General features: G+C 46.8%; 1 protein-coding gene across 2 annotated transcripts in view; it reads right to left on the bottom strand.

The window, feature by feature from the left end:
- LOC122565407 (protein FAM174C-like) overlaps positions 1-4487 on the bottom strand; it is a 40999-nt gene extending 36512 nt beyond the window's left edge. Inside the window, exon 1 of one of the 2 annotated variants that reach the window (XM_087975998.1) lies at positions 4202-4487. In XM_087975998.1, coding sequence (XP_087832124.1) covers positions 4202-4449 — 248 coding nt within the window. In that variant the 5' untranslated portion in view covers positions 4450-4487. The remainder of the gene's footprint in view (positions 1-4201) is intronic. The other variant, XM_087975999.1, reaches the window with a different exon arrangement.
- Positions 4488-18473: the final 13986 nt, after the last annotated feature.

Raw genomic sequence — 18473 nt, 5'->3', positions numbered from 1 at the left:
TTGGGGTTGGGGGTTGGGTGTTTGGGGGGGGTGGGGTTGGTTGGGGTTGGGTTTGGGGTGGGGGGGGTTGGTGGGGGTTGGGTTGGTGGGGTTTGGGTGTTGGGGGTTGGGGTTGGGGGTTGGGTTGGGTTGGGTTTGGGGGTTGGGGGGGTTGGTTGGTGGGGTTGGGTGGGGGGGTTGGGGGGGGGTTGGGGGTTGGGGGTTGTTGGGTTGGGTTGGGTTGGGGGGTTGGGGGGGTTGGGTGGGGTTGGTTGGGGGTTTGGGGGTTGAGAGAGATTATTATTATTAGTGGGTGTGGTTTTGTGTGTGAGAAATGGGAAAAAGGAATGGAAATGGAAAAGGAAAAAAGAAATGGGAGAAAAGAGGAATGGAAATGGAAAAGGAAAAAAGAAATGGGAAAAAGAGGGAATGGTAATGATAAAGTAGGAAAAAGAAATGGGAAAAAGGGAATGGAAATAAAAAGGAAAAAAGAAATGTGGAAAAAGGAATGGAAATGAAAAAGGAAAAAGAAAATGGGAAAAGGAATGGAAATGAAAAGGAAAAAAAGAAATGGGAAAAGGAATGGAATGGAAAAGGAAAAAAGAAATGGGGAAAAAGGGAATGGAAATGTAAAAGGTAAAAAAGAAATGGGAAAAGGAATTGAAATGGAAAAGGAAAAAGAAATGGGAAGGAATGGAAGGGGAAATGGAGGAAAAATGAAATGTGTAAAAGTAATGTAATGTAAAATGAAAAAATACATGGCCTAACAGTTAATTAAATTGAACATTCACCAATCCATTGTGTCAAATTAATGTACAAGTAAACGTAAAAATAGAACTGTGCAAAAGTAATTTCATGTAAACGGTTAAACAACAGCACATGTGCCTTCCAAACCCTTCCTTCCAAAGCACATTAAAACTAAATTGGCATCCGACTCAGTCCATTGCCCCCAGGTCAATCCATGTTCCAACCTTCAAGTCCAATGCCCCTTCCCCCATCCCATTTCTCCATTCATTAACATTACCTCACTCACATTTCACCATTCCATTCCATTTAACTGCCACATCCATGTACCACTGTCATTCCATTTCCCCTTCCCCCTCCCATTTCCCCCTTCCATTCCCATTCCCCTTCCCCCTCCCATTTCCCCCTTCCATTCCCATTCCCCTTCCCCCCTCCATTTCCCCCTTCCATTCCCATTCCCCTTCCCCCCTCCCATTTCCCCCTTCCATTCCCATTCCCCTTCCCCCTCCCATTTCCCCTTCCATTCCCATTCCCCTTCCCCCCTCCCATTTCCCCCTTCCATTCCCATTCCCCTTCCCCCCTCCCATTTCCCCCTTCCATTCCCATTCCCCTTCCCCCCTCCCATTTCCCCCTTCCATTCCCATTCCCCTTCCCCCCTCCCATTTCCCCCTTCCATTCCCATTCCCCTTCCCCCCTCCCATTTCCCCCTTCCATTCCCATTCCCCTTCCCCCCCTCCCATTTCCCCCTTCCATTCCCATTCCCCTTCCCCCCTCCCATTTCCCCCTTCCATTCCCATTCCCCTTCCCCCCTCCCATTTCCCCCTTCCATTCCCATTCCCCTTCCCCCCTCCCATTTCCCCCTTCCATTCCCATTCCCCTTCCCCCCTCCATTTCCCCCTTCCATTCCCATTCCCCTTCCCCCCTCCCATTTCCCCCTTCCATTCCCATTCCCCTTCCCCCCTCCCATTTCCCCCTTCCATTCCCATTCCCCTTCCCCCCTCCCATTTCCCCCTTCCATTCCCATTCCCCTTCCCCCCTCCCATTTCCCCCTTCCATTCCCATTCCCCTTCCCCCCTCCCATTCCCCCTTCCATTCCCATTCCCCTTCCCCCTCCCATTTCCCCCTTCCATTCCCATCCCCTTCCCCCTCCCATTTCCCCCTTCCATTCCCATTCCCCTTCCCCACTCCCATTTCCCCCTTCCATTCCCATTCCCCTTCCCCACTCCCATTTCCCTTCCCCCCTCCCATTTCCCCCTTCCATTCCCATTCCCCTTCCCCCCTCCCATTCCCCTTCCCCCCTCCCATTTCCCCCTCCCCCCTCCCATTTCCCCCTTCCATTCCCATTCCCCTTCCCCCCTCCCATTTCCCCCTCCCATTCCCCTTCCCCCTTCCCCCCTCCCATTCCCCTTCCCCCCTCCCCCCTCCCATTTCCCCCTCCCCCCTCCCCCCTCCCATTTCCCCCTCCCATTCCCCTTCCCCCCTCCCCCCTCCCATTTCCCCCTCCCATTCCCCTTCCCCCTCCCCCCTCCCATTTCCCCCTCCCATTCCCCTTCCCCCCTCCCATTTCCCCCTCCCATTCCCCTTTCCCCCTCCCATTCCCCTTCCCCCCTCCCATTTCCCCCTCCCATTCCCCTTCCCCCCTCCCATTTCCCCCTCCCATTCCCCTTCCCCCCTCCCATTCCCCTCCCCCCTCCCATTCCCCTTCCCCCCTCCCATTCCCCTTCCCCCCTCCCATTCCCCTTCCCCCCTCCCCATTTCCCCTCCCATTCCCCTTCCCCCCTCCCATTTCCCCCTCCCATTCCCCTTCCCCCCTCCCATTTCCCCCTCCCATTCCCCTTCCCCCCTCCCATTTCCCCCTCCCATTCCCCTTCCCCCCTCCCATTTCCCCCTCCCATTCCCATTCCCCTTCCCCCCCTCCCATCCCCCTCCCATTCCCATTCCCCTTCCCCCCCCTCCCATTTCCCCCCTCCCATTCCCATTCCCCTTCCCCCCTCCCATTTCCCCCTTCCATTCCCATTCCCCTTCCCCCCTCCCATTTCCCCCTTCCATTCCCATTCCCCTTCCCCCCTCCCATTTCCCCCTTCCATTCCCATTCCCCTTCCCCCCTCCCATTTCCCCCTTCCATTCCCATTCCCCTTCCCCCCTCCCATTTCCCCCTTCCATTCCCATTCCCCTTCCCCCCTCCCATTTCCCCCTTCCATTCCCATTCCCCTTCCCCCCTCCCATTTCCCCCTTCCATTCCCATTCCCCTTCCCCCCTCCCATTTCCCCCTTCCCCCCTCCCATTTCCCCCTTCCATTCCCATTCCCCTTCCCCCCTCCCATTTCCCCCTTCCATTCCCATTCCCCTTCCATTCCCATTCCCCTTCCATTCCCATTCCCCTTCCTCCCTCCCATTTCCCCCTTCCATTCCCATTCCCCTTCCTCCCTCCCATTTCCCCCTTCCATTCCCATTCCCCTTCCTCCCTCCCATTTCCCCCTTCCATTCCCATTCCCCTTCCCCCCTCCCATTTCCCCTTCCATTCCCATTCCCCTTCCCCCCTCCCCTTCCCATTAACCTTCCCCCCCTCCCCATTCCCCTTCCCCCCTCCCCATTCCCCCCTCCCCATTCCCCCCTCCCCTTCCCCACTCCCCTTCCCCCCTCCCATTCCCATTCCCCTTCTCCCATTCCCCTTCTCCCATTCCCATTCCCCCCTCCCCTTCCCCCTTCCCATTCCCCCCTCCCCTTCCCATTCCCCCTCCCCTTCCCATTCCCCATTCCCCCTCCCCTTCCCCATTCCCCCTCCCCCTTTCCCCCTCCCCCTCCCCTTCCCCTTCCCCATCCCCCTCCCCTATCCCCCTCCCCTTCCCCATTCCCCCTCCCATTCCCCATTCCCCCTCCCCTTCCCCTTCCCCTTCCCCTTCCCATTCCCCCTCCCCTTCCCCTTCCCCTTCCCATTCCCATTCCCCCTCCCCTTCCCCTTCCCCCTCCCCCTCCCCCTCCCCTTCCCCTTCCCCCTCCCCTTCCCCTTCCCCCTCCCCCTCCCCTTCCCCTTCCCCCTCCCCCTCCCCCTCCCCTTCCCCCTCCCCCTCCCCTTCCCCCTCCCCCTCCCCTTCCCCTTCCCCTTCCCATTCCCCCTTCCCCCCTCCCCTTCCCCCTCCCCTTCCCATTCCCCCCTCCCCTTCCCCTTCCCCTTCCCCCTCCCCTTCCCCTTCCCCCCTCCCCTTCCCCATTCCCCCCTCCCCTTCCCCATTCCCCATTCCCCCCTCCCCTTCCCCCTTTCCCCCCCCATTCCCCCTCCCCTTCCCCCTTTCCCCCCCCCCATTCCCCCTTGCCCTTCCCCCTCCCATTCCCTTTCCCCCCTCACCCCCCCCCCCATTCCCCCCTCACCCCCCCCCCCCCATTCCCCCCTCACCCCCCCCCCCCATTCCCCCCCTCACCCCCCCCCATTCCCCCCTCACCCCCCCCCCCCCCCCATTCCCCCCTCACCCCCCCGGTACCTGATGCTCCTGATGATGAAGTAGACCACGCCGAGGCCGCTGATGCCGAGCAGCACCCAGACGGCCCGCTGGATCACCGACCTGTCCGGGTACACGGCCTGGCGGCGCGGGGGCGGCGTCGTGCTGCTGCTGTTGGCCGCGTCCGTCCGCGGCGCCGCGCTCCCCCCAAGGCCCTGAGCGGCCACCGACAGCCCGAGGGCCACAGCCAGGAGCAGCGACACCGAGCTCGAACCGACGCCGAGCTTCATCCTGCGGGAACCTTCCGTCCAGCTCCTCCGGTTCCTGTTTCCTAACGCGGGGAGGGAACCTGCTCAGTGTGACACCGAGACCATGGAGCAGGTGCTACACCCAAACCCCTCCGGGCAACAACAGGCAGCCAGCGCACTGCAGCTTAAAAACATAGCCAAACTTTTTATCAATTAGATTGATAGATTTTAAATCAATCTGAACAATTTTTAGATATTAAATAAGTACAACTCTGAATGTTTGCAAAGACAATCTAATTCTGTTTGATTTGTCCAGATATGCACTGTTGTATTTATTGAAAATGTAAAGGTTGTTCAAATTGATCTTTTCTAAAAATCAAACCGTTGCACCACAGCTTGACTTTTACAAACTTTTAGGGAAGATTCCTGCGTTTTAATGATAATTGGTAGTTTTTACAAATAATGGAATAAACCGATAAATTAAAACATTGTTGTGATTTTTAACTCTCAGACTCATGTACTGCGCAGAAACACTCCAATTCGTCCACGCCAACCAAATATTCTAAATTAATCTAGTCCCATTTGCCAACATTTGCCCCATATCCCTCTAACCCCTTCCTATTCATATACCCATCCAGATGGTCTTTTAAATGTTGTACCAGCCTTCACCACTTCCTCTGGCAACTTATTCCATACACGCATCACCCCCGCATGAAAAAGTTGCCACTTAGGTCCCTTTTAAATTATTCCCCTCTCACCCTAAACCTATGCCCTCTCATGCTGGACTCCCCCACCCCGGGGAAAAGATATTTGCTCTATCCATGCCTTCATCAACTTCTCTGATCTAATAATTCATATTGGCAACCAAATTCTCCTCAGACTGATCTCTTTCACAACCCAGATATCAATTGATCTGATGAAGAGTCACTGGACTTAAAACATTAATTCTGCTTTCTTCCCATAGACGCTGCCAGACCAGCTGAGTTACACTCGCAATTTCTGTATTTGTTTCTCTGTTTTATTTACTTGATTTGTCAAGTGTGGACTGCGTTAGAATAATTTGATAAGATTGAATGTAAGCTACATTGAATCTTAGCCAAAATAGAATAGAGTTTTGAATTCTCTCTTTTACAGTCTCAAAGATTAGCCCACTTTGACAGATCTTGCAAATAAATCAGAGTTTTATAAAGCTGAAGCATGACCCCCTATCTCTGAGCCAGAAGACACAGGTTCAAGTCCCACCTAGTTCACAGCTATGTACAAGTTGATAAGCAAAATAAAAACCATTCGAGCCAGGAGGCCTATGTTAAAGTCCCACATGCCCTCGATATATGTCAGTTTGATTAGAAAATAATCACAAAAAGAAAGATTTTCTGGTCATAATCATATAGCTGCTGTGGAAGCTTACCATACACAAATGTACAGGTATTTTTCATACATTATAACACCTAAAAAGCATTTAATTGGCTGTCAAGAGGATATGGAAGGTGCTATATAAGTATTTCTTGCTTAGAAACATATAGTTGTGATAATTTTGTGAAATACGAAGCAGAAGACAAATCTGTTTATCACTGACTATGTTGTGATGTATGTTTTGCTCCATTTGTATCTCTTGATCATTTTTCTGATGTGAATAAAACCCTGATTTAGATTAGATTAGATTCCCTACAGTGTGGAAACAGGCCCTTCGACCCAACCAGTCCATACCGATCCTCCAAACAGTAACTCACCCAGATCCATTTCCCTCTGACTAATGCACTTAACACTATGGGGCAATTTAGCATGGCCAATTCACCTGACATGCACATCTTTGGACTGCGGGAGGAAACCCACACAGACACGGGGAGAATGTGCAAACTCCACACAGACAGTCACCCGAGGCTGGAATTGAACCTGGGACCTGGGTGCTGTGAGGCAGCAGTGCTAACCACTGAGCCACCGTGCCGCCCCTAGCTTTGCATTCCTGTGTACTTATTCTGATGGGGCACTCCATCTAATACAAGCTAGGAACTTTGTCCTGATCTAACCCTCACTCATCATAATCTTCCTGCCTGGTCTGAAAATTAAGGTTGGTAGGTAACTGTTCTTGTTGTATAGAATCCCTACAGTGTGGAAGCAGGCCACTCAGCCCATCAACATCACACCGACCCTCTGAAGACCAACCTCCCTACTCCTTTAACCCTGCATTTTCCAGGGCTAACCTACACATCCCTGAACACCACGGGCAATTTAGCATGGTCAGTCCACCTAACCTGCAAATCTTTGGAGTATGGGAGGAAACCCATACAGACACAGGGAGAATGTGCAAACTCCACACAGACAGTGATGGAATTGAACCCAAGTCCCTGGTGCTGTGAAGCAGCAGTGCTAACCGGTGTGCCACCCCCTATCTCCACGTCAGTGATGATTCAACCAGTCAGCACTCTCTTTTCATGCTGTGTAAAATGGGTTACCTTGGTCCAAGTCTGACAAGCTTAGGATGAAAAGTTTCAACTACTTATCTCCTTTTAGCAACCCTGATCTGTTTGCAGAGACTGAGCTATAAACCACTAGGGGATAAACAGGCTTTGGAGTTTATATTTAGGGTGTAGTTATTTCCTGCTGCTTTAGCCTGTAATTGCATAGCCTGGATGGAAAAAAGAACCTGGCGTTTTAAAACCCTTTCACATTCACAGAGCTTTCTTAATTTTAATACTGCTGGAGTCAGTCCCTTTGCACTCATGCTAAAAGACTAGGCTAATACACAACCAGTTAATCCATCTTTGTTATTAAATCAGGAATGTCTTTCAGAGTAACAACTGCCTTTCTTCAATAGGCACCACACTGTGGCTTTACATCAGCAGTAAAAAATCTCATGCACAAGGTGGCTTCCTACAGTAATGCAGCACTCTCTCGATGTTGCACTGAGATGTCAGTCTAGATATTGTTCAGTTCTCAGGGTGGCAGTAACCTATCACCGACTGACTCAACAGGGAAACTGGTTGCAGATTTGGATTGCAGTCTGTGATGGGTTGGCTGATATAAGAATTCTAGAGCCATTGCACTTCAGAGGGTCTAAACAAACCAGATTCCCTTCTCCTGATTGTTATACAGCTGCATTTATTGGTGCAGTGCAGAAAGAGGCCATTTGGCCTATTGTATCTGAACTGGCTCTCCAAAGCAGTAGCTCACCTGTGCTAAACTCCCGCCTTCTCCCTATAACCTGGCATGTTGTTGTTTTTCAAATGACTACCCGAGTGGCCAGAAAGTGAGCGTGTTAAAAGGGTTGGAGCAAAACAAACATTTGAAGGATCATACTCTGGGGATTGAATGTGGCCTATTCCTCACCATCCTCTTACTCACCATCCTCTTACGAGTCATCCTTTTTATTCGAATGCTAGGAATACTGATGTTGTCATCTTCAGTCCCACCACAAAGTCTGTTTCTCAACAATTGACTCCTTTTCCTCACCACTGTCTGAGGCTGAACCTGTCTGTCTGCAATCAAATAAGCCTGACATTGTTCATGCTTCCTGTTTCCAGTTCTGTCCAACTTCACCTCAATCATAAGCCACCCGTTGCTGAAACTCATACATTGCTTTTATTGAGCTGGCTACTGCAATGTTCCCCTCAGCAATCACTCTACTCTCCAGAAACTCAGGCTAATCTGGAATAATGCCATAAATCTGAAACCTTTATACCCTCAGGTTGCGTGTGATGATACAGTGATGATATCATGGGCACATCTCTACATGCAAACTGAGATATTAACCATGAAATATATTATATATTAAAGCAAATTATTCCTTGGATGCTTTGATTAAATCTGCTTCCAAGAACATACAAGAAATAGGAGCATTACTAGACCACGTGGCCCATTGAGTCTGTTCCATCTTTCAATATGATCATGGCTGATACTGGGCTTCAAACCACTATCCTACTCACATCAGATACTCCCTAAAGCATCAGAGGGTGAGGGGTGACCTTATAAAATGATAAGGGGCATGGATAGTGTATAGCCAAGTCTTTATCCCAATGTTTAGAGGGATTTTAGAGGGTGTCAAATGCTGGCAAATGGGACTGCATTAATTTAGGATACCTGCTCGGCATGGACAAGTTGGACTGAAGGGTCTATTTCTGTGCTGTACATCTCTATGAGTCTATTCCCACTCTCGGGAGTGCATTCCAGATCCTGACATTTTCTGCACGAAGAGATTTTCTCTCACATCTCCATTGCTGCTATTTCCAATTATTCCAAATCTGTGCTATCACATTCATATCTTTTTGTGGATGAGGGCAACTTCTCCCAACCTACTTGCTTCGGATCCCCTGATGGCTTTGAACACCTTTAACAAACCTCCTCTCAACTTTAGTGTCTCAAAGGAAAACAAAGAGTCATTTAATTTTGGGCTCAGTGCTGGGAGGGAGGTGGTTCATTCAGAATATTCACACCCAATGACCCACTTCAATAATCATAGTAATAATAATAGTCATCTATTGTGATATATATTTATGAAAATTCAGTAAAATCTGTATAAGTCACCATAAGCCAGCGCCACTTTAGAGTCATAGAGTATAGAGATATACAGCGTGGAAACAGACCCTTTGGTCCAACTCATCCATGCCAACCAGATATCCTAAATTAATCTACTCCCATTTGCCAGGACTTGGCCCATATCCCTCTAAACCCTTCCTATTCATATACCCACCCAGATGCCTTTTAAATGTTGTAATTTTATCAGCCTTCACCACTTCCTCTGGCAGCTCATTCCACACATGCACCATCCTCGACTTGAAAACACTGCCCCTTAGGTCCCTTTTAAATTTTTCCCCTCTCCCTTTAAATCTATGCCTTCTAGTTTTAGACTCCCCTACTCTGGGGATAAGACTTTGGCCATTCACCCTCTCCATGCCCCCTCATGATTTTATAAACCTCTATAAGGTCAACCCTCAACCTTCAACGCTCCAGGGAAAACAGCCTCAGCCTATTCAGCCTCTCCTTATAGCTCAAACCCTCCAACCCTGGGGATATCCTTATAAGTCTTTTCTGTGCCCTTTCAAGTTTCACAACATCTTAATTATGTAAATCATTATAAGAAATAAATCATACAGCATTGTGTCTTTCTTGCTCAGCCTCCTCATAAAGTGGTTGTCCAGCGTGTCTTTTCTTAGCTAGAGTGGGAAGCATGAGACAGGACATCCTAGTTGTGGTCGCTGTTCAGTCACTGCACTCATCAACCTCGGATGGATTTAGAACAGGCTGGTTGAGATCAAATTCACTGCCTTTATCCTATGGTTGAGAAGTTGAAACACAGTCTTTACCAGTGGATTCCTAAACCAAACCCCTTTCGTTGCACTTTCAGGAGAGTGTCAAACAGTGCAGCAAAAATATAGTTTTTAAGGTGATACTGTGAAAAGAGATAATGTTTGATAACAACAACAAAATTGGATTTAAATAGCATCTTTAACGTAGCAAAGCATCCAACGACACTTCAAGGGCCCAATTATTGAACAAAATATGGCACCCAGTCTCACGAGGAGAATGAAGGTCAGAAGACCAAAAGCAATCAGTCAAAGAGGTAGGTTTTTGAAAATATTCAACAACATGAAAATAGGACAGAGATAAATAGGTGCCAGGCAGGAATTCCAAAGCCAGGGCATAAGCAGCTGAAGGTGCCATCATTGGTGGAGCACTTAAATCAGGGACAGTCAACAAGCTGGAATTGGATGAGTTATCACGAAGGACTGTGGGCAGGAGGAGATTATACAGAAAGGGAGTGGGGGCGAAAAGATCATGGAGGGACTCAAAAACAGGTATAAGAACTTTAAAAATGAGACATTGTTTAACCAGGTAATGTTGTTCAGTGAGCAGAGGAGTGATATTGAACGGGATTGACACAAGCAGTATAGTTTTGGATTGCATCAAGTTCTCAGAGGGTATCTTGTTTAGTTTTGTATCTTGGATTAATGCAGAGGTGACACACCTGCTTTATGTGTGGAGATACACTTCACGGTGCTTCGAAATGGGGGCGGTATGGTGGCTCAGTTGTTAGCACTGCTGTCTCACAACGCCAGGGGCCCAAGTTCAATTCCACCCTCAGGTGACTATCTGTGTGGAGTTTGCACATTCTCCCAGTGTCTGTGTGGGGTTCCTCCAGTTTCCTGTGCGGGTTAGGTGGATTGTCCATGCTTAATTGGCCTTAGTGTCCAGGGATGTGCAGGTTAGGGTGGATTGGCCATGCTAAATTGTCCTTAGTGTCCAGAGATGTGCAGGTTAAGTGAGTTAACAATGGTAAATGTGGGGTTAAGGAGTGAGGTAGATCTGGGTGTGATGCTCTTCGGCGGGTTGGTATGGACTCAATGTGCCGAATGGCCTGCTTCAACACTGTAGGGGTCCTATGAAATGTCTCCTTCATGCTGCGGCCCTATCTTCCGAAATGTTCTACCTTTCTCTTTGTCCCTACCCAGGCGTCACCAATCGAGCCCAGCAAGCATCAATTTCCTTAAGTTATTTCTTCATTGGATGTGGGAGTCAATGGCTATGCGAACATTTATTGCCCACTTCTAATTGTCCTTCTTGAGCCACTGCAGTCCTTGGGATGTACGAAGTCCATGGTGCTATAAAGAACAGCGAAGGAATAGTGATATATTTCCAAATCAGGAGGGTATGTTGTGTGCAATTCTGGTCTCCCTCCTACTGGAAGGATGTTGTGAAACTTGAAAGGGTTCAGGGTTGGTGCCAGGGTTGGAAGATTTGAGCTATAGGGAGAGGTTGAAAATGCTGGGGCTGTTTTCCCTGAAGCGTCGGAGGCTGAAGGGTGACCTTATGGAGGTTTAAAAAATCATGAGGGGCACAGTAAATAGGCGACATATTTTACCTGGGTTGAGGGAGTCCAGAACTAGAGAGCATAGGTTTAAGGTGAGAGGTGAAAGGTTTAAAAAGGACAGTAGGGGCAACCTTTTCATGCATTTGGGACGTGTATGGAATGAAATGCTAGAGGAAATGGTGGAGGCTGGCACAAATACAACATTTAAAAGGCATCTGAATGGGCATATGCACTGGAAGGGTTTAGAGGGATATGGGCCAAATACTGGCAAATGGAACTAGATTAATTTAGGGTATCAGGCCAGCATGGATGAGTTGGACCGAATGGGTCTGTTTCCGTACTGTACGTCTCTATGATACTGTATGTGGCTGGGTGGGGAACTTGTAGTTGGAGGTATTTCCATGTATTTGCTCCCTTCTCCGGGGTGGGGGTGGGGTGAACAGATCATGGGTTGCAAGGTACTGTAAGGAGCTGTTACATTACTGCTGTGCATCTTGGGGTTAACACAAACTGCTGCCACTGTGTGTTGATGATGAAGGAGTGAATGGTGAAGGTGAGAGTTAGGGTGCTAATCACTGGGGCTGCTTTGTCTTAGATTGTCACTTGTAACAGACTTCCATAATCAAAATGCAAAAATTTAAAAAGGCACATTGCTTCATTCTGAAAAAGAATTATACCGAACTCTAAATATTAGCCTGGTTTCTCTCATTGCAGATGCTGCGTTTCTCAAGCACTTTCTGTTTGTTTCCCACAAACAGCAACAGAATAATTGAACCTTATAGGTGGGACAGTAGTGAGTCTAATGAGGTTAGCCAGCTGGACAGCATAGAATATGAGTTCCCTGCTTGGTGCTGTTCATCTCTTCCAATTAGAGAGCCCTGGCTGACAGATATAAAGAGGAGTGTCAGAGATTCTGTTCACTCTGAGAGCCGTCTGCGAGGGAGCTGGGGATCAGTGTCAAGGACTCTCCCCGTGTAAATAAAGAGTGACTTGGTGACGGGATACTGGCTTCTATGGAGTTATTTCATATAGCATTGTAATGGTCACTATTAATTGTTTAATTTATACCTGAAATTGAAATAAAAAAGGGTCTAGTTAAAAGTTTCCAGCTTTATGTTTGAGCAATGGAAACACATTGGTGTGACCTCACCAGTCTGTGGAAATTGTGTTTGGGTGGTGGGGTTTTATGTGTAGAAATGTCTTTGCTATTTTGTAACAATAATTAATAATTAATTGATAAGTTATGTCTTTTGTTTGTATCAATGTAAATACTGTCCAGGCCAGTAATGTTTTCCCTGTATGTTGTGGCCTTGAGTTTAATGAAGGGTTGACAATTAGGGAGGATGCTAATGAATTCTTCCAACTCTGCAAGTTTAAATCCAAATACCACATCAGTGAACATAAATATATAGGTATTGTGACTGTATTACCCAACACAGTAGTAGATTGTGAGAATGACGAAGAGGCTTCTGAAAACCAAGAAAAAGGCCTCAAAATTCTAAATATAGCCCTTGAGAAAATCTCAAGAGAAAGAAAATGAGAAGAAAAAATTTGATGTCCTGTTACCTGGTCAGACCTGATCTACATGTGTCGAAAAGGGTGGTGCTGGAAAAGCACAGCAGGTCAGACAGCATACGCGGAGTAGGAGAGTCGACGTGATGCTGCCTGATCTGCTGTGCTTTTCCAGCACCAGCCTTTTCGACTCTGTCTCTCCAGCATCTGCAGTTCTCACTCTCACCTGATCTATAGGTGTAGGAGCAAATTACTGCAGATACTGGAACCTGTACTGAAAACAACCAATGCTAGAGATCCCAGCGGGTCAGGCAGTAACCATGGAGACACAACAAGGTAACATTTTGAGCCTCGATGACCCTTCATCAAATCTGATGTGAAGTGTGGGGGGGGGGGGAGCAGCATTTTTGCTACATTGAGGGTGGGTGGTTTGGAGTGCTGGGGGAACAACTGATCTACATGTGACTCCATGCCACATCGATGTGATTGACTGTAACCAAGCCACTCAGTTCAAGGACAATTATGGATGGGCAACAAATGCTGGACTCGTCAGCGATGCCCACATCCGAGAAAAATAATAAAGGAATAATAGTAACATCTAAGCTTTCCTTTCTTCTTCCCCATAGAAGTGCCAGTGTTGGACTGAACCTCACACCTTTAATGCATGAGCTGAGATGTCACCTGTCTATTGTAAAACCTTACCTTATCTCGAGAATGTGACTTAAAAGAAGATCTGGGATTTTCATATTAATGAGCCGAAATCTGCAACCCATTCTAAAACCGCAATCTAGGTTTGTTCAATATATCACATCAGTTGTATGACACTATAATCGTTTGCTATAAATTCTGTGTCCTGTTATTCTGCTTCACTAGCAACTTGATGAACGAGCAGCACTCCGAAAGTTTATACTTCCAAATAAGTTGGACTATAACCTGGTGTTGTGTGATTTGTCCATCCCAGTCCCACACCAGCTCCTCCACATCATGGCCCACATATGCACACAGACACAAATAGACTCCCCATTTCTTTTACATTTTTAGTCCCTCCAGCACAGGACAGCCACTCCATGATCTGTCTGTCCCATTCTTAAACTGGTTATCAGGAGCTTTGCAAGACAGACCTGAATTGACTGCCCTCTAGCTGTGAAGCTCTTCAACCTGCGATCCTGATGGAACTGAGTCAGTGTTAGATACATTGGTGTAGTCCTCCATGTAGCCACATGGTGTCACAACACGTTGGTACACTGCGATGCCAGACAGATACACCTGTCTGTTAGAATTAAAATTCTTTCCCATTTTCTCTACCCCTTTTCAAAATTAAACATGATGAAGTGGCTAAATTTTCCACTAGCAAGGCGGTCAGTAATTCATCACAGGTTTTAGAAAATGAGCAATGGAATAGCTGGGGAACATAAGGATGATTTTTAAACTCAGTGAGTGGTTACGATCCAGAAGGTTGGTGCGATTGTAACTTTCAAAAGACAAAGTTAATCTGTACTTAAAAGGACAAAAGGACAAAAGGAAAGTGTGAGGAAAGAGCAGGGGAGTAGATCTGGCAAGGACAAAGTGGGCTGAATGGCATCATTCTATTCTATGTGGCTATCATTGCCTTCTAGGCAGGATATTTGTTCATTTGAGGGATAGGGTTCTCATGTGGGATGGAGGGGGTTTGCACGAGAAGATTGCTGCCAATTCTGTTAACATAGAAACTTAGAAAATAGGAAGAGGAGTAGGCCATTCGGCCCTTTGAACCTGCATCATCATTCAACATGATTGTAGCTGATCATTTAACTCAGTGCCCTATTCATGCTTTCTCCCACATTCTTTGAACCCTTTAGCACCAAACCAAGTAAGTTGACAATGAACTTGTCCATCACTTTCCCCTGTTCTTACATGACATCCAGTAGGAATGCTAGCCTTCAATGCCCGTGTGCGAGGAAACTGGCTCACTCTTGATCACTACCCGTGCTGGCAAGAGTCCACCTTTGAATATCAGGTGAGGAGAAAACTAGTTTGGATGAAGTTATGCTGTTTCTTCTTTTCCAAATAACTCACCTGCCTTTACTCTGCAGGTCATAAACGATGCACTGTCACTTGCCTGAGATACTGATTTGTAGCAATACAGGGATCATGGAATAATACAGCACGAAAGGGGGCCATTCAGGCGACCATGTCTGTGCAAGCCCTCTGGGGTAGTACCTTACCTAAAGCCAGTCCTCTGCCTTCTCCCCTGAAATAACTGCACAGAGGCCGGTATCCTGTCACCAAGCCACCCTTTATTTATACATGCGCTGTACCCTGGCTGTGATCAGCCAGCTTGGAGTCAGTCCCTGAAGTGAGGAGACTCTCTGAATCCCTTGTTTATATAGTCATAGAGTCACATAGATGTACAGCATGGAAACAGACCCTTCAGTCCAACTCATCCATACCGATCAGATATTCTAAATGAATCTAGTCCCACTTGCCAGCATTTGGCCCAGATCCCTCTAAACCCTTCCTTTCAACATACCCATCCAGATGTCTTTTAAATGCTGTTATTATATCAGCCTCCACCACTTCTTCTAGCAGCTCATTTCACACACGCACCACCCTCTGTGTGAAAGAGTTGCCCCTAAGATCCCTTGGGTATCTTTCCCCTCTCACCATAAACCTATTCCCTCTAGTTCTGGACTCCCCCACCCCGGGGAAAATATCTTGTTTATTTATCTTATCCATACACCTCATGACTTTGTAAACCTCTATATGGTCACCCCTTGGCCACCAATGCTTCAGGGAAAACAGTCTTAGCTCAATCTGTCAGCCAGGGCTCCCTGATTGGCCCAGGATAACAACCCCAATCAAGGATCTCATAGTCAATAAGATCTACCTGTAGCTGTTCCATCCCCTTAACCCTCAACATTCTTCTTTTTCAAATAATAATCCGATTATCTCTTGAAAGCCTCAACTGAAACTACCTGCACCACTCTAACAGACTACATTCCAGATCTCAGCACTCGCTGTATGAAAGAGTTTTCCTCATGTCTTCATTGATTCTTTCTCTCTGTCCTCCAAGACTTACTCTTTCTGCTGTTGCAAACAGTTTCTCCCTGTCCACTTTGTCCACACGCCACATGGTTTTGGACAGGTCACTAAGTCTCTTCTCAACCTTCTCTTGTAGCTCCTCGGAAAACAGTCCCAACTTCTCCAATCTATTGCCGAACTGAAGCCCTTCATCCAGACAACCACTCTCATCAATCTCTTCTCCACTCTCTTAGTGGGGAGTCCTTCAGTTGAGAGAGGGAACAATGGTGTTGGTTATATTATTAATGATGACCTTGCAGTGGGAGGGAATAAAGTCTCAGAGCATTTGCAGTTCCAAACAGTTCAAAGGTATTGTTAAAAGTTAGAGTAAAATTTCAACTAAATAGTCCCATTATGATAGAAATAGCATCCTTGAGGCTTAAAGAATGTTGAGAGTAAGTCGGGGTTCATAACATCAACAACTCATACCTAATTAGCATATTTAATGCAATAAAGTGTTCTACATTAAGGGCAGTACAGTGGCTCAGTGGTTCAATTCCCACCTCGGGCAACTGTCTGTGTGGAATTTGCACATTCTCCCCGTGTCTGCGTGGGTTTCCTCCAGGTGCTCTGGTTTCCTCCCACAGTCCAAAGATGTGCAGGTTAGGTGAATTGGCCATTCTAAATTGCCCATAATGTTAGGCGTAGGGGAATGGGTCTGGGTGGGTTGCTCTTCGGAGGATCGGTGTGGACTAATTGGGCTGAAGGGCCTGTTTCCACACTGTAGGGAATCTAATCTAATTATTTTAGGTAATCAATTATCAAACAAAATTTGAATGTGAGTCTCATCTGGAGTGATTAAGTCCTGGATAGAGAGGACATGGAGAAGATGTTTCCACTAGTGGAGAGAACAAGACCCAAGGCACAGCCTCAAATTAAAGAGATAGCCCTTTAGAACATTCATTTTATTACTTCTCACTGAAACATCATTAGAGACCTGAAAATAAAACCAAAAACTGCGGTTGCTGGAAATCTGAAACTAAAGGGATAGATACTGTGCATGGGCAATAAGTAGCAAGTTCAAAGAAGGACTAGGAATTGGCACAGACTTGGTGGGCCGAAGGGACTGTTCCTGTGCTGTATTGTATTGTATTGTATGAAATTAAAAATCTTTTAAGTCCAATGACTGTTCTTCATTTCTGAGGAAAAGTCACTGGGCTCAAAACATTAACTGTTTCTCTCTCCACAAATAGTGCCAGACCTGCTGAAGTTTCACCAGTAATTTCTGTTTTTGTTTCAGATCTTTAGCACCCGCAGATATTCGTTTAATTTGGGTGGAACATTTGTGTGTCGAATCGATGTCAAACTGAACATGAAATGGATTAATACATTATAGTGCGTGCGTGACAGATGCAAAATATTGACCAGGTAATTGCACGTGTACAATGTAAAGTATGAAATAGATTAATAAATTAGAGTAGGCACAATCAAACTTCTGATTTTCTCAGCAGAAACATCAAGGTCCATTTTATTCAAAATGTGTTAAGCTACAGAGAACACTTCGGTATTGATATGCGACAGCATCGCAGTTACGTAAGTATTTTAAGATTCTGAAGAGAATACATTTCAGTCCATCAAACTGTACTTCAAAGGCCATGTTTGAATGTCCCATGCTAAATCATTTGTCACTTGCAAATTTCCGTGACAGGATGCTACCAAAGTTGAAAAGAATGAAAGGGAGCTGAGATAAATCAGAAACCAGTGATTAACTGATGCCATCCAGAATTTTAAAGGCTTGGTGCGGAGGTGGGGGTTGGGCCTTTGGCAGAGTCATACAGTTCTGAGGGTTTGAGAAGAATAAGAATGGATGGTTTTTAAATCAACACAATGAGGACACAGGGAGGAGGAAGATAAGGATTTGTCAGAGCCTTAGTGGAACAAAAGAGGAAAGGTCAGTCATGTTATTATTGAGAGAGGTAAGAAAAATTGCCACAGGAAAGGAGACAAGCCAAAAACCTGAGATATAGTATGAAAACTGAATGTGCTGGAGAAACTCAGCAGATCTGGCAGCATCTATAGAGAGAGAAAACAGAGTTAATGATCTGAGTCTGATATGAGTCTTCTTCGGTATTGAAAGAAGCTGGAAAATAATCTTTACTTATATTCTGACATTAGTGCGAAGGGCAGTCTGAGATTTACAATAATGATGTCATTAAAGGGCTCAGTCACAGGCATGGTGGGATAAATAACCTCTAGATCAAGGGTCTAAATAATATCATCCAAGAACAGAAAATCAATTGTAGTCTGAATCTTCCATAGATTCAACCCATCAAGCCTGTACCTGCGCTAGCTGCCACTGAATCTCAAATCCTCTCTAATTACCTTTGCTGGCTCATTCCTCATATCAGAGTCAAAAAGTGTGGCGCTGGAAAAGCACAGCAAGTCAGGCAGCATCTGAGGAGCAGGAGAATCGACGTTTCATCAGGAATGTTGATGATTATGTCGACTCTGCTGCTCTTCGGATGCTGCCTAACCCGCTGCACTTTTTCCAGCTCCATGCTTTTTGACTCTGATTCTTCAACATCTGCAGTTCTCACTTCCTCCCACTCCTCATTTCAGGTTGGAGCAAATTACTGTTGATGCTAAAATCTGAACTGAAAACAAAAATTGCTGGAGATCACAGTGGGTCAGGCAGCATCCACGCAGAGAGAGCAAGCTAACGACTCTTCATCAGAGCCTCTCTCTATGG

The sequence above is a fragment of the Chiloscyllium plagiosum genome, unplaced genomic scaffold (genome assembly GCF_037043375.1).
Source record: "Chiloscyllium plagiosum isolate Xiang-an unplaced genomic scaffold, Cpla_swu_hap1 HiC_scaffold_28, whole genome shotgun sequence".
NCBI lineage: Eukaryota > Metazoa > Chordata > Chondrichthyes > Orectolobiformes > Hemiscylliidae > Chiloscyllium > Chiloscyllium plagiosum.
This window is presented reverse-complemented; position numbering and strand designations above follow the sequence as displayed.